This window comes from Anneissia japonica, unplaced genomic scaffold (assembly GCF_011630105.1).
Source record: "Anneissia japonica isolate Jap-2015-1 unplaced genomic scaffold, ASM1163010v1 scaffold1696_len571195_cov180, whole genome shotgun sequence".
Lineage (NCBI taxonomy): Eukaryota > Metazoa > Echinodermata > Crinoidea > Comatulida > Comatulidae > Anneissia > Anneissia japonica.
Genome location: NW_022695941.1, coordinates 408,019 through 426,883, shown reverse-complemented (window position 1 = coordinate 426,883; position 18,865 = coordinate 408,019). Strand labels below are relative to the sequence as shown.

The 18,865-nt window shown below is 33.4% G+C and overlaps 4 protein-coding genes across 6 annotated transcripts in view; 2 read left to right on the top strand and 2 right to left on the bottom strand.

Annotated features, from left to right (window-relative positions):
- Positions 1–1,040, bottom strand: part of LOC117101649 — a 12,878-nt gene extending 11,838 nt beyond the window's left edge. For both annotated transcript variants that reach the window (XM_033241681.1, XM_033241682.1), the window contains exon 1: positions 795–1,040. In XM_033241681.1, the coding sequence (XP_033097572.1) occupies positions 795–847 (53 nt within the window). In that variant the 5' untranslated portion in view covers positions 848–1,040. The remainder of the gene's footprint in view (positions 1–794) is intronic.
- A 2,174-nt stretch (positions 1,041–3,214) lies between these two features.
- On the bottom strand, positions 3,215–9,738 carry LOC117101643. The gene is made up of 5 exons (XM_033241658.1): positions 9,515–9,738; positions 7,325–7,492; positions 6,943–7,002; positions 6,179–6,424; positions 3,215–5,893 (listed from the first exon to the last, which is right to left on the bottom strand). The coding sequence occupies exons 2-5, from the start codon at positions 7,487–7,489 to the stop codon at positions 5,585–5,587; spliced, it is 780 nt and encodes a 259-aa protein (XP_033097549.1). The 5' UTR covers positions 7,490–7,492; positions 9,515–9,738; the 3' UTR covers positions 3,215–5,584.
- Positions 9,739–10,934: 1,196 nt separating this feature from the next.
- On the top strand, positions 10,935–16,584 carry LOC117101652. 2 transcript variants are annotated; one of them, XM_033241687.1, is made up of 5 exons: positions 10,935–11,117; positions 12,679–12,847; positions 13,764–13,823; positions 14,388–14,636; positions 15,215–16,584. In XM_033241687.1, exons 2-5 carry the CDS (start codon positions 12,698–12,700, stop codon positions 15,284–15,286), a joined length of 531 nt encoding a protein of 176 aa, XP_033097578.1. In that variant the 5' UTR covers positions 10,935–11,117; positions 12,679–12,697; the 3' UTR covers positions 15,287–16,584. The 2 variants fall into 2 exon arrangements, with proteins under 2 accessions (XP_033097578.1, XP_033097577.1); XM_033241686.1 differs by having other exon boundaries at positions 10,935–11,165.
- Positions 16,585–18,413: 1,829 nt separating this feature from the next.
- Positions 18,414–18,865, top strand: part of LOC117101642 — a 12,153-nt gene continuing 11,701 nt past the window's right edge. Inside the window, exon 1 of the mRNA XM_033241657.1 lies at positions 18,414–18,596. The gene's annotated coding sequence lies outside the window, so the exon portion shown is untranslated. The remainder of the gene's footprint in view (positions 18,597–18,865) is intronic.

Genomic DNA, 18,865 nt, shown 5'->3' with positions numbered 1-18,865 from the left:
ATATATATACTCATATATAGGCCTATATATATACATATATATATAAATATACGTATATAGTAATTCTATATATAAACGTGTATATTTTGGTAAAAGATGCATATATATAATTATATATATATGTATAGGCCTATATCATATATATATATATATATATATTATATATATAGACATGTCCTGATTATACTGTAAATATTGATTCCTTAAGTAAACGCAGATTTGTTTTTTAAATGTTGTTTTTTACAAAAGTTTAAGTTCTATATTTGATTGTAATCTTGTACCTTTGTTTAAATTAAACGTTCCTTGTTGTACTCGCTCTAGGAACTTAATCTATGTTCCATTTGGCCGGGTTGACGTAACTAAGAGAGGTTTATTTCAAAGATTAGCTGTTACATATAATAATTTAAGTTGTTCTGATGAAATTGATATTTTTTATGATAGTTTATCCTAATTTAAGCTTAAAATTATGAAGATTGTTTGATGTAAGTTTTTATTTGCTTCCTTGTATATGTATATGTTTTTCTCCAACCTGTCAGTAGAGGTTTTATCATCTGTTAGTTGAGAATTAAATAAATAAATAAAATTATGTATGTATGTATGTATGGGTGTATACATGTGTGTATGTGGGCGTATGTATGTATGTATGTGTGTATATATGTGTGTATGTATATATATATATATAGGCCTATATATATATATATATATATATATATTATATAGGCCTAGGCCTATGTGCCTAGTAATTAGGTGCCGGTACATAACAATACAGTAAATCTATATATCAATATTCTTACCTGGGGTACCGCCAATCAGACCTTCGTTGGTGATGAACCCTATGGTCGGACATGGTATCGTTTTTATCCCTCTTGTTAGGCTTCTGGAACTCTTAGGAACTAGGCTTTGCCCCTGAATCTTCACTTGACAACCCAAACTCAAATCAAGAAATAGGCCTACGCGCTATGAACGGGTTTCAACATTTATTTCCGCATACATAGCGTATAATCCAAGGTGTGTAAGTTGACAGTAAAGTTCTCCGTTAGATTCTAATCCACACTATTGAAAGAAAGTCGTTTTGTGAAAAACCCCGATAATTATGATACGCTTCAACAATTCAATGAATTAAAACTCTGACGTCCGCCTCAACAGTGCAAAGAAATACATATGAAACGGAGATTTATGCGGAAGTTGCTAATTTAATATTCGATAGTGTTTGAAATAATATCATCATCATATTTAGATAATATGCAAATCGTACAGACAATGCCTCAAAGAATATATTACAAGAGTCAAGAATTTTGAAATAGAAAACAAAGTCATGTTTTATTAAAGGGAGATTGTTAATAAGATGCGCTGTCTAATGTATTGTTCTTAATTTCCCGAAGGCTTTTAGTACTATGGTAACACATTGGTAAACAGTTTTAAACTTAAGCTTTTACACACACACACACACACACACCCATCCATCCACACCCCCACACACATATATATTTATATATATAATATATATATATAATATATATATATATATGTAAATATATATATAAATATATAAATATATTTATATATATATGTATTATTATGTCCTTTATTCGAACATTGTATTTACCTTTCTTTGATGATTTATATATAATTTAACTGTGTTAACGGCTATCTTGATTTATATATATATATATATATATATATATATGTATATATATATATATATATACACCTATATATATAATATATAATTATATTGCTCATTAGACCAGGAACGAAGAAATGGCTTCAAATATACACGCCTACTCGTTAAGGGTGCATAATGCTTAGCTAGAATACAATTAGCAACTGTAATTATTTTGTATTCAAATCCTTGAACAGATTTAGCATAAGACTAATAGCGATTTACAGATCTATAGTCAAGAAATTTTTCAAAATTATTAAAATAGTTTAGAAAATTATAAACATTTTATAAGGTAAATTAACACGAAGCAACTGTATATTTAAGAATAACATCAATATTTATAAACACGTTCGACATTTGCAGAAGATTCAAACACCTACCGTACCTAATTGTATAAATACAATAGGCCCTCCAAGACGGAATAATGTGAGAGTGCCATAAGAGTCGATAGACATGTCCCCTTATTTTACGATATAGACTTTACATAGAAATATATCGTTCGAATTGTATCTAAGATATATCATTAAAAGAGTTGCATAGAATACATCAGACTGATATTGTATAGAACGATACTTTACAAAAATATGAATTCGCCATTGTAGCTTGAGATGGTCACTCGGTGTACTGTAAAATTCACCACTAGAAAGACCCTACTACATCTTCGGACATAATGGGTCCTGTTGCATCATTATCTTCCGCTTATTTTAACATATATTTATTTTTCCAAATATAGTCGCTATCTCCTTAATATATTTTTTGAATAATTATGACCAATAAACAAATCCAGACTCATAATCGGATACTTCAGATACCACCTATAACAACTCCCCTACCAATTTGAAATAAATTAAGTGAAAAATTTGTATGAATATTGAGAACTCACAATGATAAAATATTTTGTATTTTTCAAATTAAATTATATGTAATTCATTTATAAAACTTGTTTTTGCTTCTCGATTTATAAAATAGAAACAGTTTAACATTTATACATTTTTATAGTTATTTATTTGTAACTGCCTCTGCTGAATTTTGGGGAGTGGAGTTTTTTTACGTCTTTTAACCTTAATTTTTTAGATAGTGTAACCTTTGCAAATAAAAGACAAACAATAGAACAAATGCGATCCAATAGTTCTGTAAAGTGTTGACACAACCAATTTAGATAAAGGCTGGATTATAGAGTACATGTTGAAATGTTGTGATAGATCTAGACATTTCTTATTCGTCACGTATTTATTAAAAAAATAATAATTTGCTTATATTTAGGGGATTACCAAGGTCTCTGTTATTTAGTTCATTTACCTATTACCAAAGATCTTATAAACACAAGATAGCGTTCTCCGGGATTTATGCGTGCAAATTTTAAATGTTAACTTTTTTCGTAGGCTAGTCATACCGAATTCACTGGGCTAGCCTATGCTGCTAAGCCTATTTTTAGCGTCTAGGCCTAGGCTAGGCCCTAACTGGCCTGCCTTATTCGGAAACGATTCAATAGAAACTGTCTCTTATACACATCTAGATGTGTATAAGAGACAGCGTTAAGGGTGCATAATGCTTAGCTAGAATACAATTAGCAACTGTAATTATTTTGTATTCAAATCCCTGAACAGATTTAGCATAGGACTAATAGCGATTTACAGATCTATAGTCAAGAAATTTTTCAAAATTATTAAAATAGTTTAGAAAATTATAAACATTTTATAAGGTAAATTAACACGAAGCAACTGTATATTTAAGAATAACATCAATATTTATAAACACGTTCGACATTTGCAGAAGATTCAAACACCTACCGTACCTAATTGTATAAATACAATAGGCCCTCCAAGACGGAATAATGTGAGAGTGCCATAAGAGTCGATAGACATGTCCCCTTATTTTACGATATAGACTTTACATAGAAATATATCGTTCGAATTGTATCTAAGATATATCATTAAAAGAGTTGCATAGAATACATCAGACTGATATTGTATAGAACGATACTTTACAAAAATATGAATTCGTCATTGTAGTTTGAGATGGTCACTCGGTGTACTGTAAAATTCACCACTAGAAAGACCCTACTACATCTTCGGAAATATTGGGTCCTATTGCATCATTATCTTCCGCTAATTTTAACATATATTTATTTTTCCAAATATAGTCGCTATCTCCTTAATATATTTTTTGAATAATTATGACCAATAAACACATTCAGACTCATAATCTGATACTTCAGATACCACCTATAACAACTCCTCTACCAATTTAAAATAAATTAAGTGAACAATTTGTATGAATATTGAGAACTCACAATGATAAAATATTTTGTATTTTCCAAATTAAATTATATGTAATGCATTTATAAAACTTGTTTTTGCTTCTCGATTTATAAAATAGAAACAGTTTAACATTTATACAATTTTATAGTTATTTATTTGTAACTGCCTCTGCTGAATTTTGGGGAGTGGAGTTTTTTTTACGTCTTTTAACCTTAATTTTTTAGATAGTGTAACCTTTGCAAATAAAAGACAAACAATAGAACAATTGCGATCCAATAGTTCTGTAAAGTGTTGACACAACCAGTTTTGATAAAGGCTGGATTATAGAGTATATGCTAAAATTTTGTGATAGATCTAGACATTTCTTATTCGTCACGTATTTATTAAAAAAATAATAATTTGCTTATATTTAGGGGATTACCAAGGTCACTGTTATTTAGTTCATTTACCTATTACTAAATATTACTCTAGTACATTCTACTGTACCAAAGTAATTTGAATAATGAATTCTCACATGTGTTGTAGATTTGTGTAAAATTGTTATTTTACGCTATTTTGCTTTACGTAGGCCTATATAGGAACTCGAACTATGTTCTTAATTAAGACGCCTTAAAAGATGGCGCAACGATATATCTTCCAGGTAAATCGTAACAAACACTTGTATCATTACTCAAATTAGTATATGATTATCAAAACCAATTTAAGGTTTTGTATTTTTTAAAGAAAAGAACCAAATACCATGGTATTGCAAAGCGAGTGTCTTTACCAGCAAGCCACAGCTTCACATAGACCTGTGTAATGGACCTTTAGGGGTTGTCACTCAAAACTGACCAATGAGAACACGATCAGGAATACGCACAAAACCACATGCTCACACTGTCATTTTATAGGACCGTCCGGGGCTGGCTTAGCGGAAAGACCTTTGAAGCTTCTAAATGACTTCTTTTACGTCAATGTTAACGTGTCACTCTATGATCTTACGTAGGCCTAATATTAATTTCAGGTCAGTTGATAAATATAAAAATCACAAACCCCCTGCCTATAACATAGCATTTTTTATTATCTACACGCGCATTAGCTGACAGCTGAAATTTCGTGTAGGCCTATCAATCGAACATAGCAACCAATCGACCAATCAGATCATTGCCAGAAAAAGTCTTGTCGCACAAACGCAAGTGTTTAGCAGAGCATTAGCAACAATATCCAAGGACTGGGTCTTAGCGGAAAGTTCCACTAGGTTATCTCTTGGAATAGCAACCGTACTTTAATAACCAATTGCGATTAATAAATAAAGATATACTGTCTGTGGCCAAAAAACCCCCCCATTAAATCAATTAAATATGATTTTTTTTGTATTAAAGATGATCAAATAATTAATCAAATTTAATGAGAGAACAATTGGGATTTTTACTGATCTACAGACGTTTAACTACAAAAACCTTAAATTGTTTACCAGCCAATTTAACTGTCCATATAAAAATAATACACTGTAGGAATAATAGGCCTATTTATACAGTATGTCTGTTAATAGGTAAGGTAAAGTTTCTTGTTTGAATGTTCAATTGAAAGTTGATAACTTACTAAAATAAGTATCAAATTAAAATATTATTGTTTAAATTTTTTTAAAAATTATTTTCAGCTAGACACAGACAGTGTTTCGTTAACGAGTATTTAACCTAGCAGCGCTGCTTACACTGCTATCGTACGGGGGATACGCCATCCACCAGTTGCGAGGCCGATGGCGTCGTGATCGTCGCTCCGGCCAATAATAAGGGTCGTAAGGACGCCTTCGGTACGATCTCCACCAAGGATTGGGCGATCTTCTTTTATCGAATAGGGATGACGGTGGTCTTCTTCCGACATCGGAGCTGTAACCCCGCCAGTCTTTTGACGATCCATAAACTGAATAGCGTGGAATTTCAATTACTTTGACAGTTGTGTGAGGATTAGGATCTGCCATTCTTGGCCCCTGTTATTTTGAAAATAAGGATACTATATTAAATCTGATACAGTTTTTAGGAAAGAAATGTAACATTCAATAATGCTGGAACTCTAAACATTTTGAGTGAAGCCACACATAACATATTATAAATAGGTCCATGCTCCAAGTATTGAAATGCAGGGCATCGTGTTGAGATTCAATTTCGACATTAATTATGTCATCATCAGGAATGATGACGTAGGCCTATATCATTTTCAAAAATCCCGATTTAATAGTTTTCAGTATTATCATAATAAATTTTTGTCAAGATACCTCATCCCATGTGTCTCTCCAAGAGCAAAAACAGCACGTCCAAAGTACGCTTACTATAAGTACCAAGAAGGCGAAGAAGGCCATCAGGGCGAAGAGAACCACTCCGAGCACTGTGTAGTTTTCAACGCTAGTTTCCGTTGCAGCGTCATATGCCTTCCATTCTTTGTACGATGCGTATATCGAGAGGGCGACACATACTATTGAACATAGTATAAGGATCATGTTCATAAATACAAATGCTATGTCCTGTGGAAAAAATGAAAATATAGGCCAATTAACTGATCATTATATTTTAATAATTCAAAATTCAACATTATTGAAGGTTGTCAATAACAGAATTGAAACAATTGAGCACATAGCTTTTTTGCATGATGCGCTATACAAGTCAGCGAAAAGGTGAAAAATTATTAATAATTTAAGTAGTAGTCAAAATACTGAGATTTGTATAATAATATAAACGCTATCTGTGGTGGAAGACAATCATTCACAAAGAGCCTCACACCAATTCTAATTGGTGTGAGGCTCTTTGTAAATGATTACACAACACCTACACACACCCACACACGCACACACACAACACCCACACCCACACCCACACCCATAGGATCATTTTAACTATTATATGCATATATAAAAACATACATGTGTTTTATATATATATATATATATATATATATATAAATATGTGTGTGTGTGTGTGGGTGGGTGTGTGGGTGTGTGCATGTGTGTGTGTGTGTATAAAGCGACTGAAAAGTAGAACTTACATTCTTTGGTTGCCAGTAGAGAAATGAGGCGAACATCCCAAATATACCGACTAAAGAAACCTAAAATATTAATTTAATATTACTTTTACCGCATCCATTATGAACTTTCATTAATAATCAATGTATAATCATCATCATCATCATCATCATCATCATCATCATCATCATCATCATCATCATCATCATCAGTATTATCTTGGTCATTATGACAAATTGTTACCACTGTCACCTTTACCATCATTATATGTACAGTATTATCCTCATTACCATTATAACCACTCTCAACAGCATCATTAAGCCTATAATCGTCTTCATAAATGTCATCTCTTCAACACCACCCCAAACCCTTCATCCTCACTCCATTATGGGCATAAGTACTCACAATGATACCAGTCCATAGAGGTGACGCAGCGTCATTTGTTGCTTCATTTTTCGTTAAACAATGTTGATAACAACTCGACCAAAAGGCTATTAGAAATAGGCCAGAGATTAACAGTATAACACTAGTTACAGCCGTACAAGTCCTATATGAGTTCCACGGCGCCATGATCTGAATAATATAAAACATAAAGAGGATAATATCATGATTATCTCATAAATATAATATTGACATGAGAATTAAGTAATACATAATAATGATGATGATAATAATGATGATGATAATAGTAATAATAATAATAATAATAATAATAATAATAATAATAATAATAATAATAATAATAATAATAATAATAACAATAATAATAATAATAATAAAACCAGAAATATCTTTATCATGATGTATCGTCTAATAATAGACAGAGACATGTAGTTAGGTGATACTGGTGAGTAATATAAGTTTTGAAACTATATTAGATCATATGGTACAATATATATATATATATATATATATATATATAATATAATATAAAATATACCAATATTACACCTCAGACCATACACCAAACAGTCTAGATTGCTCAAAGCAACACGTAATATAAGTGAATATAATTATAATGGCGCATTATGCTGGTTTTCGTTGACATAGTAACGCTGCAAACTCCTTATAGTATATTTTCCGTTATTACAATTTAATGTTTAGTAGTGTTTCAATGGAGTTATCGCTATTGACAGATATAATATATGATTTTGTTACGATGATAGCGACGCAGACGGTTGGCTGTCAGACTGGTTACCAAGAAACTTCAAATCAATACGTATTGTCGGTGCTATTTTTCTTATAAAATTTATTAATGTTAGACACACATGATGACGTCACATGCCGTCGTTCACATCACGAACTAACACAATCAAAGTAGATTATGTTAGTTCGTGAAATCACATTAGCGCGTCAAAACGAGCGCGTATTGGTTGTCAAGCAATTTTGTATTCTTTACCACACAAAAAATCCTTAACAACAGCGCGTATTTTGACGCGCTTTCTTGATTTCACGAACTAACACAATCTACTTTGATTGTGTTAGTTCGTGATGTGAGCGACGATGCCTTATCATATGCAATACACGATTATAGTGAGTGGGTTAAATTTGCGCGTATATGTTAATAATTATAGTACAGTAAAAAAATAACCAATAACAATAATAGCCATAATAATATTATTAACATTAATGTTAATAAGAATAAGCACTTCTAAATGCCCAAAAACTGCACCCTCAGACTGATGGCTTAGTTTTAATGCATGCATCGTTCCCCGACGTAATTGGCTTTTTGTCTGATCGTGGGGGTAGAGAAGGGTTCCAGGGTACCTCCTAACCTAATAAGTCTACCGATATCTACGCTTACATGTGGGATGGAAACTGAAAATAACAACTTTGAAAATGAATAGGCCTACTGGTCTCCCTTTAACTAAAGACCACTTTTGGGACCAGGGCTTCTATGGTCTTTAGTACTTTTGAATTGGTCACTAATTAGAATAATGAAGATAAAAGACATTTGTTAATTTGGGACCACAGAAAAGTGGTCTTTAATTGGAGGGGTCTTTAATTAGAGGGAGACTTGTACTTATTGTGATTCTATGTTTTTTTCTAACAACTACTGCATTGCAGACGTTAGGGCCTACCATTATTTTTTAGATTACCACTTTTTAGCTACTTTTACTTATCGCTATTTGTGCTAGTATTACCGCTCCTAGTGAGATACCATATCATACACTAAGCAAAATTGATGTTTCTGCAACAACCATTATGAAATTCACTAACATAATAAGATGGTAGTCAAAGATAAATATCAAGGACGAATTAACGATGATTTCGGCCTACCTCCCACATGCAATGATATATACAACACGATTGAGACAAACTAGAAGTGCAAGAACAATATGATACACTGGTTGAAATCGTTGGTTAGAATTAGAGTTATAAAATCACCATAGTATAGAACTATTGTTCAACTTAATTAGACAGACATAGTACGCATCACGAATTGGATATGAAAATAATAATTTTAGAATGACAGGTCACGCGTCTGTATTGTATAATGATATCTACATCTGCCTAAGCTCTGTATTAAAATTTGCTTGTTCGTTATGAAATTCACAAAATGTAAAACAAAATGATAAATTTCAGCATACTCACCTTTTAGTAAATGCTAACAAATGCTTGTTTTGCATTGAAACTATACTTGCTATAAGAACATATTAACGAAGGTGTTAAAACTACTGGGTGTGTGCGCGGAATACGTCATCGGTGTGGGTACAGAGACGAACATGAAACTCGGCTACAACACCGACAATAGCCGACAGGTTAACAGAATATGTCAACCCATTCTGAAAATTTCAGACTCATAACTACATTTATAGGATAAGCATTTGAGTCGCTGGTGTTTTCCCTTGTCAACTGAATTAGGGCTGAAACAACACTATTGCGACGGAAGGAATTGATCTAATGAAATCGGGTGTTACAACCAAAATGTTTGTTTGGAGTTTGTTAAATTGACCGATACGCTGGATAAGGCCAGAGTGTCTCTTTCTCACAAAAAAGGGAGTTTTCGTCTAAAGAATTAAAATTATAATCACAATAGATAAATTATTATTTCAATTGATTAATTTCCCAACCAATTGGTATTGTTTATATTTAGATCATGATTTAAATTATCCAATCAGATATATGTGGTGGGGGCGCAAATAAATTCTTATTGAAACTCATTATGAAGTAAGCTAGAACTAATGGGCCCCTAATTGTAAGCAAGAAATGTTTACGTAACAGATGTATCTGTACACGCATGCTTTGTTGCTAATAATAAAATAGTTGATAATAATAAAATATCTCCACAATGGGGAAATGGTGGTTTTAAAATCATAATTAATTAATTAATCAATTGTAACAAACATCAAGGCCTAGATACTGTAATCATAATATTCAAAATGGATTAATTTGAATTTTCTCGATATACAGTATTTGAATTAATTGTTTATCTTGAAAGACTTGAGCAGCGGTTGAACCAGGGACTCGTTAATATCCAGCACAACAAATAAGAGTATAGGGTACCCTACACAAAAGTATACATGCGTATTTTGTAACATTATGTGAAACTTGCTGACAAAAAATGACACGGGCAATACATCAACCCATTCCCAAGCTAGCGCCCTCACTTCCCCTTCGTACACCCCATCAATATCTCCTCCATATCGGTATTTTTAATACGCCGTTGAAACGATCAAAAATCAAACACGCTTTTATCTATTAAGCAGTCAAAATGATCGATGAAATAAAATCAATTTGTCAACAAGCCATAGCCATCTTTCAAGGTATGGTTGGATGTTTGATTTTGCCGATAAGAAAAAAAAATGCAATAGGAATACACTCTATCAAGAGACACTCACAAAAGTAGTAGAACAGTTATATAATTGATAACAGAAAATTGAATTTAGTGTTGAACTTGTCAAGTGATGTTATGATTGCAGAAGTAAGATTTACAATTATTATTACCCCAACATGCGCAAACATCGCCTTGATGCGATTAGGACACTGGCGTCGTTGGTTGCTCTTAGTTCGTATTTCAAACTCACTAGCATTTCAGCTGTACAGTATCACTGAATTGTCTGGATTATCCAGGCAGAAAATTATATAAACAATTGAACAATAAGTTTTTACAATACCATAGAAATCACAACGGTAAAAAGCCGGTTTCTGCAGCAACGATACAGAGGGTGTCAATTGATAGGCCTATACACAGCAGGTAAGTTTCTATGAATGATGACAACAGATTTGATGTAACCCAAAGAAGGTAAGCTCTTTTCTCAAGTTCAAGTCCAGTCTTAGAATGACTTGAGGGGAATGCTATATAAGCTAACTGTAGTAGTAAGTATTCATGTATGATGTTAACAATGATCGATGTTTCATCAAAACCCGTGAATAAATACTGTAGAATTAAATGCACGCCATCGTGTCGGGATTAAATATTTCGACATTAATTATTTCATCATCAAGAATAAATTGTGTATAGGCCTATCATTCCTGATGATGACATAATTAAAGTCGAAATATTGAATCCCGACACGATATCATGCATTTCGATACTTGGAGTATGTATTATAATATCTTATCTGAGATTAATCAGTAGCCTTTCGGTTAGAAGATATCAGTTACATCAGCGAACAATGAAATTCACTGTTCCCTGGTTACATGAAGGAACGAATACTAATATAAATCAATATAATAGGCCTAATAGTGGATTGTCTTGGATCCATCGGAGAGATGAGAAGCAGATTAAATATGCAGAAACGTTTTTATTTGTTTATTTCACGGCTGAGAATTGACAAAAAAAAAATTATTTCAAGGCTGATAATTGACATAAAGCATGAAGGTTAGATTGCACTTACACCATATTATAGGATTCGAACATGCAGTCACTCGCCATCAAGGCAAGTGCCATACTGCTAGACCACATCTATACGGTATAGGCACAGATCCAAACTCCAGGTGCTTTCTTCATACGATTGTAACATCATAGCGTTCCTAGTTAAGAGCACTGTTATAATTATTTATGTATTTGTAATACAGTATCCAGGCCAGCCCGTAACCAGGTTCATGGTAAGGGGGTTTCTTATGGGCTAAATTTAACTCGGAAGTGTTTCTTTAATAAACAAAGTTTATGATAAAATACTACTGCAGTAGTAAACTGTTCAAAAAAGGGATCCCAAAAACCCCCTCGTTACGGGCATAACATTTAAGATGGCATCAAATGGACGGAGGATGGAGAGAGCATGCTGTGTTCCAGTACTAAAGGACAATACAGTGGAGGATTTGAGAATTTGGAAACATGAAAGGCGGCCATTTTAACTTCCAAGCACATCTCTATTCAATATTCTTGATGACATTTCTAAAAATACTACAATAATTTTACACCATTGTATCTGAAATATTATCCATATAACATGATTGATGATGGCTCAAAGTTGACCTGGAGCAGGCGGAGAACTATTGACACATTTAAGGTGCTGCTATGGGTCGGTGCCGTGTCCAGGCTAGAAAAATGATGTATAGATATTCTATTATTAGGCATTCCTTCGTGTTTTAATTTTCATATGGTGCTTTATCTGTATGCAGTGCTATAACCTTGATGTGTATGTGTAACAAAGAATGTCTAGGTTCAGAAGGAGTAGGATTGAATCGTATATCAAATAGCACTGATACTCTCACCATGTTATTTTTGGGAAGCTACTCCTCTATGTATGCTTGTGAAACTCTGTCCGCAACTAGGCCTAAAAATTTAATTTACAATCTGATTATCTTTACAGACAATAATATATAAGAGTCATGGCGTATATCTATGGTAACGCTATTCATGTCAGTGTCGCTGTGTTTGTGTTGGGCATAATTGAAGTTCTCATGTGGGGTGCTTGTTTTTTTGGATGTCAAGTTTGGGGTCAGCACGACTATGGAATAGCAGTATTTACTGGTGTATTTGTAAGTTGTTTATACAAGGAATACTAACAATTGAAAGCGTCTTAATGTAGTTAGAGTGATAGATACAGTCTACGGAAGACGGTGAACATATTTGCATAGGCATACAAAAAAAAAATAACCAACAAAAAACATAAACTTAGTGTTACTTAACAATAACGTTAGGTACCTGAAATAAAGCTTCCGTCTAGACTAGGTCACTGATTAATTTTATTATAATTTTTTCTTCATCAACTTGAACATAAATGCTGTTTTTCATATTCTCTTTTTCTGTTCGATTTGATTTCTCTTGTCATAAGCATATTTTTATGACAGTATTTTGCATATTTTCTAATGACTATATTTAACCTTTCTCATCTTGCTTATTTCTTCACATCCACAGATTGAACAGTTTTAAAGTGATATTGACATGGATATTAATTTGATTTGACCTTGATTTGTTATAATAATTCAATTCAATTCAATTCAATAATTCTTTATTTATCCCTCGACATGGGGCAATTTTTAAAACAGGACTGAAATACTCAATAAGTTAAAATCATTTATAAACATCGAACAACAATAATATATATAAAACTAAATAAATAGTAAGTGTATAAATATAAATCACCAAAAAACATACAAAAGAGACCAACCAGAATCATAACTGTAAAGATATATGTAAAAAGCTATCGTTATATAGTATTTATTTTATTATTATTATTATTATTATTATTATTATTATAAAGTACAAATTCATCAAAAAGTATATTTTCTGGTTCTTTTAAAATATATTTGCATTTAGCTAGTATCTGTTTGTCACAAAATGACGAGATACTCCGCAATGGACTGCCTGTAATTTTTGAACATACATTTACTATATTTTGTATGGCAGACGAAGAATAATGTATCACCATCACCATGTTTTATCGTCCTACAGGCTATATGGACTGGAATTTTTGGTATCTGCATGACGAAAAAGACACTAGATCGAAGACTGGTAAGATTAGATATATGAAATACTGATAAAAATGGAAACAAACGACTTTCAATAAAAAAAATTACGCACCCACGAATTGTGTAGGTTTTGATTAGATCTGGTTTGCATAAAAGTGCTACACTCTCGCTACCATCGCTGCACTGTGTAACCATAGAGCAAATAAACTGTTTCGAAGGATCCCCGATAGACCAATCAGGGTAGCCGAAAGCTGTCGGCTGTACAGTGTAGCGATGTTATGGAAACACGCCTTTGTGTTCGTCATCCTCCCAGTGGTATATCTAGGAGTCTTGAAATGGGGGAGCTGAAGGGGGGCGCGAAGGTAAAATGGGGTGCTCGATGATTAGGTGAGGGGGCGCTAGCTCGCAAAATAAAGTGATTTGTGGTGACTTAACTACTTAAGCGTGACTTTTTGAGGCGACTGGGGTGGGGGCGAGCACTTACTTTAGTGGGGAGGGGTAAGGGGTGTGCACCCTTACGCGCCCCTAGACACGCCACTGCATCTTCCAATTACCGTATGTAGTATAATGGGTTTTTTTGTTTTTGTTTTTTTGTTTTTTTCTTCAGGGAAGCTGTTTTCTTTGTTCAAATATCATCCTCATTTTAGTTTCTACTGCGTGTATTCTATTGAGTACATATGCTGGGTTGCAAGAGTACGAGTTCATTACCGAGAGGGCAAGAACCTCTGGAGACACTGGTATTGACATTACAGGTCTTGTGATCTTCGGAACCACAGATTTCTTTGCAATTATTCTACTCATTGCTGGCTGCTATGCCTCCTTCATGAACTGTTGCTGCGAGCCGTTACCCCCTAAAGTGAGTAGGCTACTTAATTATGTACCTGACGATTCGTCCTAGTAGGCCATTTAGCTTACTGGGCACCACACTTTTATATTTATGCATTCGTACTAACGAACGAATCTATTATACAATTGAACTAAATTGTTTATTATCTAGTCACCTCATTCGTATTATTGATGGTAGGGCCTACATTTGCTTTATTGACAAATCTGATCATCCCAAAAAACTCAATACCAAAGTCATGATTCAATTCTCAAGATTTAGCTTGCATTTTTCCTAATGTTTGGCAATAAATGGCCGTTGTGTTAAGATCAATAATGGAATAAAAACATTCTGCCTACGTCTTTAGGGATACCCTACAACCTCAAGGTTTAGAATATTCTGCACAGAGCAATTATTAAAAAAGAAAACTCGTTTCAAACTACTGTACTATGAATACAAAATAAAAAGAAATTTTTATAGTAGCAACACGCCCTAAATTCCAGTAGACGTAGGCATACTTCTTGTTTAATCTCATAGAGGTTTAGTAGATACAATTCTTTTTTTAATTGTGCTTGTCATAACCCTACTTATGATCTTTTTTCTTACATCAGGAATTCGGCTTCGAATGCATGAACTATGAACAGCAGTGTGCTGGTACCTATGAAGATGCTGATTTTGTTTGAGAAGTTACAGCGCCCTCTTCGAACAACACTAAACCAAAAGTTCAGTATCAAGTACAGCCCATGGTTTTAAATCCTTTACGTTGTCTCAGTCGCCATTACGAAATGTTTCACGTCTATTCTTTTTATTTTCCAGTGTGTATTCACTTAAAAAAAAAATTATGAACATGTATACTACCCTCTATAACTGACTTACTGACTGATTCATAGCAATAGAAATACGCGACAACGCCTATGTGACAATTGGTTACAAAAAGAGGAATTCCTGAGTTTATTGTTGCTTATTTGCTGTATTGTTATAATCTGGCTGTCAGAGTACTGTTACTCTTTTTAGCAATTCTCACAGCCCTTGTGATTAGTTTATTTTAGGGGTCATCAAGTTTTCATCACTTTCAGGGAAGTAAAATACTCTTTTCTGACTCTCTTCCTCTCCTAAAACAGTACATGATAAAATAATGATTTTCGTTTAGGAGGTTACATAGACTGTTGACACATCCCGCCCCTAGCAGGTCCGTAGCCAGGTTCTTCCAAAAGAGTAGGGGGAGGGGGTCAGCAAAACCCCCGAAACCAGAGGATTTTTGTGTTTTATACCTCTAAATAATGCTATAAAAGCAGTTATATTTGAAAAAGGTCTGCAGCAAAGCATTCCGTCTGGGTGGGTCTGCAGTGCATGAGTTGAGTTTGAGGACTCGTTCGGGAAATTGGGAAGGGTGGGGGTTGCCAGAAAATAGGGGTGTTTGCTTAAAATGAGGATTTGCCTGAACCATAACACACATCTAGCCCCACCCCGGCTACGTTTGGTTTGTGCTCTTGTGAAAATGATGAAAAAATGGATGACCGCTGTGGATAATATTTTAATTAATTTTGCTAGTTATCGTGTTTTTTTGCTTGTGTGTAAAGACACAGTTTGCTGAATGGTGAGGGTGATGCAGCTTTTCATTGTAGCTATGTATGGAATTTATATTAGGCCTAGTTTTGAAGTTTTGAACGATTTCTACGGTACCTCTCCAACTTTTGAATGTAAAATATTTAGACCGTTGTAAACTTTCAAGGAATATTTTCATTTTCCTTCTGTAAATGTATTTTTTTTAGTCACAAGGCGAGAACTGTATATGACAATAGCGAACCATATTGGCTTCACTAAGGGGCAATGCTTTTACAAGACAAAAATACAAACAAGATGAAGATGTTCCACATTGTTTTTGATATGTTGTGCAACTAATTTTTTAAAGGCACGGTTTAGTTTTTATCTCTATTATATCATGATTTATATATATACATATATATATACATACACACACACACACACACACACACATATATCTGTCTCTTATACACATCTAGATGTGTATAAGAGACAGCCCCTAGACACGCCACACATAGTTTTGATATGTTGTGAAACTAATATTGGTTAAGGCACTGAACAAAATCTCGGGAAAGGTTATATATAGATATAAAAACTAAACCATTTTGCAGTAATGCTATATATATATATATATATGGCAGTTTACATATCACCAATGGAATTGGTTTTTAAACGACTTGGTATTACAATGTAAACCACAAAATTCCTCAAGAAAAAGGGTATTGTACTATATATATATATGTATATATATAATGTATATATATGCACATATATACATTTATACATATGTATTATATATGTAGGCTATATATACATATGTGTTTCGTTTCTTTCAAAATTAAATACACATACACATAGGTATATATGTATGTGTATTTAATTTTGAAAGAAACGAACTTTAAGAATAATTACAATCTAGAATCGATGGTGGTATTTATGACCTTATTTTTTTTATTAATGACATATGATAAATATAATGGTATGAATGTAAATAATAGTGATTATTTTCAGGTATATACTGCTATGGAACACTAGTGAGCTAAGTATGTGTTTCATATGTGTTTTGATCGAATAATCGATGTAAAGCGAAGCGCATATGCAGTGTACCACAATAAATACCGACAATTAATAATTCTAATAATTTATACAAATAGAATTATTATAAAATAATTTAATTTCTTTATAAATTCATTCAAAATAATCGTTATAGGCCTACAGGAGTTAGAAATGCTTGTTTTTTTATATTCTATAATAAAAATGCCATTCATTGTCAGCATTTGTAGAATTTGTTCAATCAGCTTGTTGTGATCTTTTTTTTTTGCGTTGCAATACTACACGTGTAAACTCTAGGTCAAAATAAAAAGGAATATTGTGGGTAGGCTTTATTTACAAATTATTATTGAAACTGTAATTATTACTCCATGTTGAAACCAACGTCATCAAGAACCATCGCAGTAAAACTGAGCGTTTGGGCGAGAAGTATTGCTCTTGGTCAGCCCCCCCCCCCCACATCCACCACTTTTTTGAAGGTTAAAAAAAGAAAAAAAAAAAAAGAAAGAAAAAATTAAAAAATTGATCGGCCAAAACTCCTCAAAGGTTATTTTCGGGCGTCTACAACACAAAAATTTCCCCCGGACCTCCTAGTGGAGTGTTATCACGACCAGTCCCACTTTCGCCCCCTCCTCCATTTTTGGACATTTCCAGATCCACCAGATCCACTGCTTCATGTGCTAAAGACACTTTAATTGGAGTCGATCGCGGCTGCTGGAGACAGGGGACATTGTATTGGCGTCGTATTTTGGCCATTGCAGGTCCCCAGATGCCCGGCAATTTCTAATTCAAAATTTGGAACAATGAAAACAATTTAATGAAATAAAATAACATGTAAACTATAAGCGTTCGTAGTATAGCGCTTAGAGGCATTGTGCATGAAGCGCTATATAAGAGCGACATATTATTATTATTATTATTATAAATTGTTTGTCTCTATATATTATAAAAAAATACACAAACTCATGATAATACGGCACCAGATAGATGCGAAAGATGAGTAAACATACAATGAAACATAATGAGGAATCAATAGCGGTGTTTTCACACTATATAGTATACACGGTTATTGGTATGATTCAACAGTGCTACCGGGCAGTGCCATTCTACGCCATTTCATTCACTTTGTCTACCTTGTACGGATTTGAATATCTAAGCTTGAGTGCGCAAACTGAATGAACCTATACTTCGCATACTTTGTAAATAGACCCATGAAGCGTTACCACTTTGAGGTTCAGTGTCTTACAGAATTGACAACTGAGGTAGAAGGTTGGATTATTGTGAGGTTTTGGGTGTTGCCTCATTCGCCCTCTTCTGTACTTTTGTTGGCTGTCCTACAAAACAATCTGACTTCAAAAAGACCTGAACTGTATAGCTTGGAGCTTGTCTACTCGAAAGGTAAGACTTTTAATTCAAGAGACCTGAGATTAGATAAATATATTAATCTATGACACACATGTCGGCAACATTAATAGGCCTATCTGTTTAATTGTAAACTCCTTCGTGTAATAATTAGGTCTATCATATAGTCACTATTTGCCTACTGAAGACAATCATCGTACACTGGGGAGATATCCCATCACACGTTCTGTTATAGGTTGGTGGCCTATCTCTTATACACATCTAGAAGTGTATAAGAGACAGCATTTATACATATTGATTATATA